The 9812-nt window shown below is 70.8% G+C and overlaps 1 protein-coding gene across 1 annotated transcript in view; it reads right to left on the bottom strand.

Annotated features, from left to right (window-relative positions):
- LOC147413791 (single-stranded DNA-binding protein 3-like) overlaps positions 1-9676 on the bottom strand; it is a 10848-nt gene extending 1172 nt beyond the window's left edge. Inside the window, 8 exon segments of the mRNA XM_086477437.1 lie at positions 103-173; positions 290-359; positions 502-561; positions 2198-2287; positions 6973-7057; positions 8270-8331; positions 8511-8583; positions 9621-9676. Coding sequence (XP_086333563.1) covers positions 103-173; positions 290-359; positions 502-561; positions 2198-2287; positions 6973-7057; positions 8270-8331; positions 8511-8583; positions 9621-9676 — 567 coding nt within the window.
- Positions 9677-9812: the final 136 nt, after the last annotated feature.

The raw sequence follows: 9812 nt of genomic DNA, 5'->3' as shown, positions 1-9812 counted from the left end.
TCCCACCCTACCCCTCTCCCTATCTCCAACCCCAACTCCATCCCCATCTCCCTGTCCCCCATCCCCATCCCGGTCCCTGTCCCCCCCCCGTGCCCCCCTCACCTGGGGGGCCATGCCGGCCATGCCTCGCGGGGGGTTCATGCGCTGCATCGGGCCCCCCATGCCAGGATGCCCTGCACAAAGGGGTGGGGAGGAGGCGTGAGACCCCCATAGCACCCCCCAACCCTGACCCTGGGGCGGGGGGGGAGGGGTGAGGACAGGTATACCCCCCCACACCCCCCCAACTCACCCTGCGACCGCGCAGCTGGATCCATGGCGTTGGGCAGCAGCGGCTGGGAGCCGGGGACCCCCACGGGAGGCTGCAGAGATTGGGGGGGGGGGGGGAACAACAGTGGGTCAGGGTGCTGTGGGACCCCCCCACAATCCACCCAGAGGGGTCTGCACCCATTTTGGCATGGGGGGGGGGGGGGTGTGTGTGTGTCCCATCCACCACCACCTCACCTGGTTCGGCATCCGGAGCGGGGGCCGGGGACCACCGGGGTAGCGGGGGGACATGAAGGGCTGCAAGAAATTGGGGGGGGGGGAACACATGGTGAGCCAGGGCTGGGGGGGAATGGTGCGGCATTACCCTGGGGGGGCTGGGGGGGCCGGGGCATTCCTGCGGGCACTGGAGGTTTGGGGGGGGGGGTGAGGGGGGGCTGCCAGGCTGTGCCCAGCCTTACCTGGCTGTGCGGCCCCAACATGGGGGCGCCGGGGTTGTGGGGCGGAGGTTGGGCGTGGGGTGATGGCTGAGAGCCCGCGGGTCCCTTCAAGAGAAATAAAACACGGTTACGGGCGGGGGGGGGGGGCCTGGGCAGCGGCCCCCGGGGCGGGGGGGGGGTGGGGGGGCACCCCAGTGGGGGGTGTTGGGGGGGCACGGGGCTGGCCCCAGTGTGGGGTGGGGAAAGGGGGGGGGGGGGGGGGGGGGGGCAGGGGGGTGTCTGGCTGTGCCATGGCATGAAAAGGGGGGGACCCCGGCTCACGTATCCCGCCCCCCCCCCCCCCCCGCTGCATGCACGCGCAGGGCTGAGGCGTGTGCACACGTGAACACACACGCGAAGGGCTCGCACGCGCCTGCACACGGCGCGGGGAGCACAGGCGGGTTCCCCAGCGCCGTGTGCAAGGGCCCCGGCACGCACACGGGCTCACACCGCGTGCGATTGCACACGTGCAGTGCCCAGGCACACGCACACGCACACGCACACGAGCCCTCTGTGCACACACAGACACGCACACGGAGCGTGCAGATGCACACGCAGGGCTCTGCACGGACGCGTGCGCACCCCCACGCTGTGAGCACAAACACACGATGCTCAGGCGTGTGCACGCACACATGAACACATAGATGCACACACGCATGCACGCACACATACATGCACGCACACATGCACACACATGCATGTGCACACACACACATACACACATGCACACACACATACACACATGCACGCGCACATGCACACACATACATGCATTCACACACACATGCACGCACACACGCAATGAACACATACATGCACACACATGCACGCACACGTGCATGATCACATACATGCACGCACACACGCACACACACATACACACACGCAGGCACATATGCACACACACATGAATGCACACATACATGCATGCACACACACACATACATGCACATACACATACATGCACACAACACATGCACATACACATACATGCACACACACATGCACACACACATACATGCACACACACACGCACACATGCACACACACATGAATGCACACACGCATGCATGCATGTACATGCATGCACAAACGCACACACACATATACATGCACACACACATGCACGCACACACACACATGCACGCACACACGAATGCACATACATGCAGGCACACACGCATGCATGCACACACACGCATGCGCACACACACATGCACGCACACACACACACATGCTCGCAGAAGCAAGCACGCGCACACGCATGCTGTCACACGTGCACGCCCACTCGCACACACGTGCACACACACACACCACACTTGCACACGCATGCTCACGTGTGCACACGCAGGCTCTGCCCTCCCGCCCCCACCCAGCCCTGCACAGGCAGGTGGGAGGGAGGGGGGTCGCGGGGGGGGGGGGCCCAGCCCCAAGCCCCGGTGGGCGCAGGCCGGTACCTGGAAGAAGGCGGGGGGCATGGGCCCCCCCGGCATGCCGTCCCCGGGGGGCAGGCTCCCCATCACCGGGCTGGGAGCCGCCGCCGCGCTCTGTGGGGAAAGGAGAGCTCAGGACTGATGGGGGGGGGGGGGGGGTGTGTGTCCCCCCAGAAGCCCCCCACCCCAGCCCACCCCCCCCCCGGGGCAGCAGGCAGTGCTGGATCCCAACTCCGCAGCGGGGCCCCATCCTCGGTACCTCTGTGCCGCCACACCGGGGCGGGGGGCACCGGGGCTGGCTGACCCTCGTGGCTTGGGGCCAACGGCGTGTCCCCACCTGCCCCCCCCCCCCCCCCAGCCCCCCAGGGCCACCCTGTCCCCATGTCCCCAACCCGCCCCCCCCGAGCCAACAGGCCTGAGCTCGCCCCGTGCGAGCAAGAGGGCAGCGCGGGGAGAACCCCGCGGGCTCCCCTCCCAGCCAAACTGGGGGGTTCTGGAGGGGTCGGGGGAGGCTGTGGCTGGTCCCAGGGGGACCCCTCACGGGGGCTGGCTGGGCTGGGGGGGGGGGGGGGGGGGGGGCGCGGGCAGGCAGGGGCCCTGGCCCCACTCGCCTGCCGGCCCCGTCCGAGGGGAGCTGTTAAGGGAAGGAATGTGCCGGCTTTCCGGCTCGGCCCCTCCGCCACAACTGGTTTCAATTTGTAGGGGAGGAGGAGAAGGGAGGGGGGGAACCTCACGCTGCCCCCCTCCACCCGGGGGGGCCCCCCGAACCGTCCCCATGGCCCCCCAGACTGCTGCCAGCCCTGCCCAGAGAGGGGGGCCCTGGCTGTGCTTGGCGGGGCGGGGGGGGGGGGGGGGGATATCACCCACCGAGGGGGTGACGGGGTTGGGGCACCTGTGGGTGCTGCTGCTGGCGTGGAAATGGGGATGGGGACGTCGGTTGGGGAGGGCGAGACCCTGGGGGCTCCTGCGGTGGGCACACGGGTCACGCCACGTCCAGGGGTCATGCCTGCCACACGGGTGACACCAAGCACACGGGTGACAGCGGGTACCCAGGGGCACCCAGCCAAGAGGGGTGGGGGTGGGGGTGGGGGTGTCCCTACGCCACGGTATGGCCATACTGGTGCCTGCTGGGATCCGGGAGCTGGGAGGGGGGGGTCTCAGGGCCCCCCCCAGCCTCATTCACCAGCTACAGGATCGGGCCCTGGGCGCTCCCAGCCCCAGGGATCACTGGTGAGACAATGGGAGTCTGTGCTGGCAGCCAAACCCCGCAGCGCCCGGGGGGTGGGTGGGGGGCCTGGGGGGGGGGGCAGGGGCAGCAGGCACAGCCCCCCTTTATCCTGAAACCACCCCCAGCAGCTTGCACCCCTCCCCCCCCCAGCATCCCTCCTCGTTAACCCCTCATTGTGGGGGGGGACAACAGGCCCTGGGGTTGGGGTGAGGCATGGGGAGCCCCCACAGCGTGGGGGGGGGGGGGATGTTTGGGGTGATGGGGGGTGGTACAGGGCTTGTGTGCCCAGCAATGGTGCCCATTAGGGAGCCCACCATGGTCCCGCCACGAGCCATCATGGAGCCACCAAGGAGCCCACCACAGAGCCAGCATGGAGCTCACCATGGTCCCACCATGGAGCCATCATGGAGCTCACCATGATCCCATCACGGAGCCATCATGGAACCACCAAGGAGCCCACCATGGTCCCACCACAGCCCATCATAGAGCCATCACGGAGCTCATCATGGTGCCCACCATGGAGCTCGCCATGGTCTCACCACAGTTCCACCACACAGCCCAACACGGAGCCCATGACGGTGCCCATCATGGAGCCATCATGGAGCCCATCATGGTGCCCACCCATGGTGCCCACCAGGGAGCCATCATGGAGCCACCAAGGAGCCCATGATGGTGCCCACCATGGAGCTCACCATGGTCCCACCACACAGCCCATCATGGCACCATCACGGTCCCACCACAGAGCCCATCACAGAGCCATCATGGAGCCCCAGTGCCCACCGACCCTCGCCCACCCCAGCCTGGCACAGGCGACTGGTCCCAGCCAGCAGCTGCCCCAGGGGGTCCATCCCCATCGCCCCGGGTGGAGGAGGGGGTGCCAGGAAGGGTGAGGGGTGCGATGGCAGCAGTGTCACCCCATGGCTGGGGGACCAAGACAGCGCCCGCAGGGCCAGCAGGGCAGCCTTGGCTGGGGAGGGTGGGGGGACACAGGCCCTGTCCCCCCCCCCTTGGGGACCCCCCTCCACTCTCCCCGCCCCATGGCGCAGGGACAGTGGTGCACCCCCAGCGTGGGGCCACCGCTGCCCCCCACCTCCAGCCCCACAAGGAGGACGGTGCTGCCCCCCCCCTCCCATGGCGGGGACCGAATTGGACCCCCCGTCCCCCCCCCCCGTCCCCCTGGGCCCCCCCCCATCACTCAGTGATGCAAAGCAGAGTTGCCATGGCAACAGGTTGGGGAGTTTCGGCTCCTCCTGCAGGCTCAAGGTCAGGAGGGAGAAAACGGGGGGGGGGGACAGGGGGACATGGGGGGGGGGGGGGGGCACAGGCTGGAGGGCTCTGCACCCCGTGGGGGGGGACCCCAGCCCCCGCTGCGGTGCCGGCTGCCCCCTCACACAGGCCAGACCCCCCCCCCCCCCTCCCCCCCCGAGTGCTATGGGGTCACCATCCCCACCATGCTCACGGGTGGGGGGGTCCCCGATGCACCCCTGGGGTGGGATGGGGGGGGGGGGGGGGGTGTGTCCCATGAGGAGGGTGACGGGCACCCGCTCCACGCTGGGGAGCCCAGATTCCCCCCCCCCCCCCCCGTGGGTACCAGTTTGGCCACGGTGGGCAGCGAGATGGGGACGTGGCTGTGCTGGGCATCCCATGGGGTGCAGTGGGGGGGGTTGTAGGGGGCTCTATCCCCCCCTCCCGGTGGTCCCCAGCGCCCCGGCTCTGCCTGCCAGCAGCACTGCCATGGCAACGCCGCCTGACCCGCACCATGTCCCCGGCGTCACCGCACTGGCAGCCTCATTAATTCCAGCATGAAAATCAGCTCTGCGCCATGGGCCGGGGGCGGCGAAAACGGGGGGGGGGGGGGGGGGGGCGGTGGGATGATGTGTGTGGTGTAGGGGGGGCGGGGGGGGGGGGGTGGGGGTGTCCCTGCTGCAGCCCCAGCAGCCCCTGCGATGCTGGTGCGGGCACACGCGTGTGCCCACGCACAGCCCACGGGGACCCCGCTGTCCCCAAAGCGGTGATGGGGGGGGCCTGGGGGGTAGGGGGGGGTGGGGGGCACGCAAACACACACCCCCCCTCCCCCTCAAGCTGGGTGCATGTGGGGGGGGGGGGTGTGTCATGCACCATCCTCCCCTCCCCCAAGCTGGGTGCTGCTGTGGGGTGCTGAGCACCCAGGGATGGGGGGGGGTGGGGAGGGGGAGCTGCTCCCAAAGTGGTGATGGGGGTCCCGGAGGGGGGGGGGGGGGGGGGGGGGGTGTGTCACACACACATTTTCCCCCTCCCCCCCAGCTGGATGTATGGGGCGGGGGGGGGGGTCATGCACATCCCCCCCCCCCAAGCTGGGTGCTGCTGTGGGGTGCTGAGCACCCAGGGATGGGGGTGGGTGGGGAGGGGGGGGCTGGGCAGGGGGAGCTGCTCCCCAAAGTGGTGATGGGGGTCCTGGAGGGCAAGGGGGGGGGGGGGGGGTGTCACACACGCATCCCATCATCCCCCCCCCAAGCTGGGTGCTGCTGTGGGGTGCTCAGCAGGGATGGGGGGGTGGGGAGGGCAGGTGGGCAGGGGGAGCTGCTCCAGCCCTGGAGGGATGGGGAGAGGGTCGAGGGGGCGGGGGGGGGGTGGGGGGCAGCCACATGCCCCCCCCCCCCCCGCGGCCTCCCGCATCCCCCAGCAGCTGAAGGCCCAGGGCACCGCGGACCCCGCCGCACCCCGCATCCCCCCCCCACACCCCCCAGCACCGCATCCCCCATCGCACAGCACCACGGATCCCGCAGCATCCCCCCACGGCATGGCACCGTGCGCCCCCCCCCCCAGCACAAACACACACCCCCCCCCCCCCCCCATCCCTGGGTACCACGGACCCCCGCAGCATCCCGCACCCCTGGGACCACGCACCGGCTCCTATCCCAGGGCACGGTGCCCCCTGTAGCCCCCCCCTTGGCAGGTCCCCATGGCCCCAGGACCCTGTCCCCCTCCTGCCACCCCCTGTGTGTGTGTGTGTCACCCCCCCCCGGCAGGAGCGGGCACACGCCGGCTGTTGACTCTGTGCCAATGATTAACTTGCCAAGGGCCAGCACCGATAAGGAGTAGCAGGGGGGGGGGGTTCCCACCAGTGCGTGGGGGGGGGGTCCCACCGAGCCCCAGGACGGCCGATGCACCGGGTGAGGCGGGGGGACACACACACACACACAGAGCACAACACCCCCAACCCTGCTGGGGTGCCCCCCAACCGAGAGCCCATCACTTCACCCAAGCTACGGGATGGGGCTGGATCTGGAGGGGGGGGGGGGGGGGGGATGTCTCTCTGTGTCCCCCCCATGGGGTTGTCGGTGGGGGATGGGCACGCCAGGGCACACCGGGGTCCCTGAGGCGGGGGGGGGCGCTGAGCCAGGCCCCCAGGGATTACCCCCCCCCCCCCAACCTCGTCGCCCTGCAAAATAGGTCACCCAGGCTGGTGAGGCCGGGGCTGGCAGAGCCGCCGTTAACCCCTGGACCGCCGGCGTCCTCGGCACGGGGGTCTTGCCAGCTGGGGGGGGGGGGCACAGACACCCACCCCCCCCCCCAGCACCACGGTACTCACGTAGTCATGGAAGGCTTTGGCCTCGCTGGAGTGCTCACAGGTTTCCCGGCGGTCCGGAGCGGCACAGTACAGGTCCCAGAAGACGCTGGAGAGCGGGGGGCGGGGATGACAGAGGGTCAGGACACCCCCCCCCCCCCCCCCCCCCCCGAGATGTGTCCCCATATCCCCCACCACCACCCCGGCCCGCTGTGCCCCACGGCACGTCCCCCCCGCTGCTGGCTGAGCACGGCCGCACTCGTGTCACCGATGGCTGGTTGTGGCGGGGGGGGGGGTGTGGGGTGGGGGGCTGGTGCTGTGGGGTGTGTGTCTGTGTGTCCGTGTGTCGTGTGTGTGTCCGTCCCCCCCGCCCCCGGCATGGAGGGGGGCCTCCCGGCTCCGGCGCTGCCGCTTGTTTTCCCTGGAAACGGTCGCTACGGCCGAAGCCCAAATTCCTGACTGACTTTACATCAGGCTGCAGCATCCCGGGGCGGGATGAGGGGGGGGGGGGTCCCCCACCGCCTGAGCCCCCCCCCGCCCCAGGCGCTGGGGTGGGTATGCGGCAGCAGAGGGGCTGGTGGTGCGTGTGTGCCGTGTGTGTGTCCCCAGCAGCGTTTCTGGGTGCCCCCCATTTTTGGGGTGTGCTGACTGGGTGCCAGCAGCTGGAGGGTTAAGGGCCTGGAAGGCGCCGTGTGTGTCCCCCCCCTCGCTATCCCCCCCCCCCATAAATCACCAACTAATCGTTTATTGGAAATGGCTAAATGTGGCGGCACCGCGGCGCCCGGCACGGCCACATCCTGCACCCCACTGAGCACCCCCCCCCCCCCCAGCACCGCCACAGCGGGGTGAGACCCCCGGCACGATGCCAGCCCACGGGGGCGTCTGCGTGTGTGTGTGTGTGCCCCCTCCCCACCCCCCCCCCCAGCATCACCATCACCCCCCCGGGGTGCTCTGCTGGGCCACCCCCCCCCCCCCTTCTCCGGGTGTGGGGGGTCCGGCCCTGGGCTGGGTTATCCCCCCCAGCCCTACGCTTGGTGCCAAATTGGATCCATCTGGAGGGGCCAGGCGGGGGGGCAAGGGGGGGGGGGGCTGGGATGTGAGACAAGAGGATGGGGGGGGGCCCCCGAAATCGCTGATGGAAAAGCAGAGCGGCAGGTTTATGGGGTACGAGGTGATGTGGCGGCAGCGCGGGGAGGGAGGGGGGGGGAGCAGCCCCCAGCCCCAATCCCAGCCCCACCGCTGTGGGGAAGGGGGGTTGGGGGTGGGGTCCAGCCCCACTCCAGGCCTCCCCCCCCCCCCGCCCCCTCTCTTCCGGACTCACCACCACCAGGAGTGCAGGAAGCCGGGGGGCTCGCCCAGCGTGATGTTCTTCTCCCATCGGATCTGCGGAGAGGGGCGAGGGGAGGAGGAGGAGGAGGAGGAGGAGGAGGAGGAGGGTGTCAGGCATCGCCTCACCAGGCCTGACACCCCGGGGATGGGCTCAGGGAGCCGCAGCGGGGGCTGCAGGATGGGGAGGGGGCAGGGGGTGCTGTATAAGTGTGTGTCCCCCCCCCTCCTCTTACCTCCGACAAGAAGGTCTGGGCCGATTTCTGGGCCCCGACGTGCAGCAGGTACTCGTAGACGTACAGCGCCAGCCTGCGGGGACGGGGTGTCAGGGCCCGGCATGACCCCCCCCCCCCCCTACACCCCACCCCCCCCCGGGACCCCCTGCCCCCCCGGTGCCCCGTTGTGGGGACAGCATCCCCACCGCCCGGTGACAGCCCTGTCCCCGTGGGGGGGGGGACACCCCGAGTGACCAGGACACACACACACACACGGTCAGAATGGAGCCACCGTGAAATAAGTGCAGAATTAACGAGGGGGATTCGACGTCACCTCCCTGAAAGGGACACCCCCCCCCCCCGGCCCCCCCGGGCATCACGGTGGCACCGAGTCCCACCGGTGACACCGGGCGCCTCTCCAAGGCAACCGGCCCCATCACCGGGGTGGCCGCTCCCGTTCCCGGTTCCCGTCGGTGGGATGAGTCAGGGACGGGTGACACGTCCCACGCGGGACGTGCCGAGTGTCACCACGGGTGTCCCCTGGTCGGGGACCTTTCCGGGGGATGCTGGGGACCCGTCCCCGGTGCTCCGTCACCCCCCGGCAGTGGGGAACGGGACCCGCGGGGGTGGCGGGGTTGTGGGGGACACAAACCATCGCGGGTGCAGCCCCCCGGGCTCCGGCAGGTGCCACGGGGACCAGCGGTGGCCCCGCGCACCGGGGCACGGCGGGGACGGGCACAGCCGGGGATGCCGGGTCACGCCGCCGGTGCCCCGGGGGATGGCACGGCCCGGGGCGGGGGGGGACACAACATCGCGGCGCCCGTTGCCCCGGGGGATGGCAATGCCTGGGGGGCAGGGGTGGGGGGAGCATCCCGGCTGCCGGTGCCCTCGGGGGATGCCGCGCACCGGGGCGCATCGCGGCTCCCGGTGCTCCGGTGTCCGGCTGAGCCCCGACGGCTCCCGTTGCCCCACGGCGGCTGCCGGTGCGCCCCGGCGGGGCGGGGCCGTGGGGGTCCGCCCGCCCCCCAATCTCCCCCCCCCCCCCCCCCCTTCCTCCGTCCCCGCTCCTCCGGCAGCCGCCCCGGCAAACTTCCGCGCCCCCGGCCCCGCGCCCGCCCCCGCCGCACTCACTTCTCGCGGGCCTGGCCGTCCGAGGGCACACCGGAGCCCTTGCCCTTGGCGTACATGCTGGGGAGGCGGCGAGGCACCGGCTGTCAGCGGCCCCGGTCCCGCTCCGGTTCCCCGCCGCCATCCCGGCCCCGGCCCCGGCCCCGGCGGCTCCGGCCGCGCAGCCCGCGGGGGAGCTTGAAACCGCCGCGCCGG

Source organism: Leptosomus discolor, chromosome 24, assembly GCF_034619465.1.
Source record: "Leptosomus discolor isolate bLepDis1 chromosome 24, bLepDis1.hap2, whole genome shotgun sequence".
Lineage (NCBI taxonomy): Eukaryota > Metazoa > Chordata > Aves > Leptosomiformes > Leptosomidae > Leptosomus > Leptosomus discolor.
This window is presented reverse-complemented; position numbering and strand designations above follow the sequence as displayed.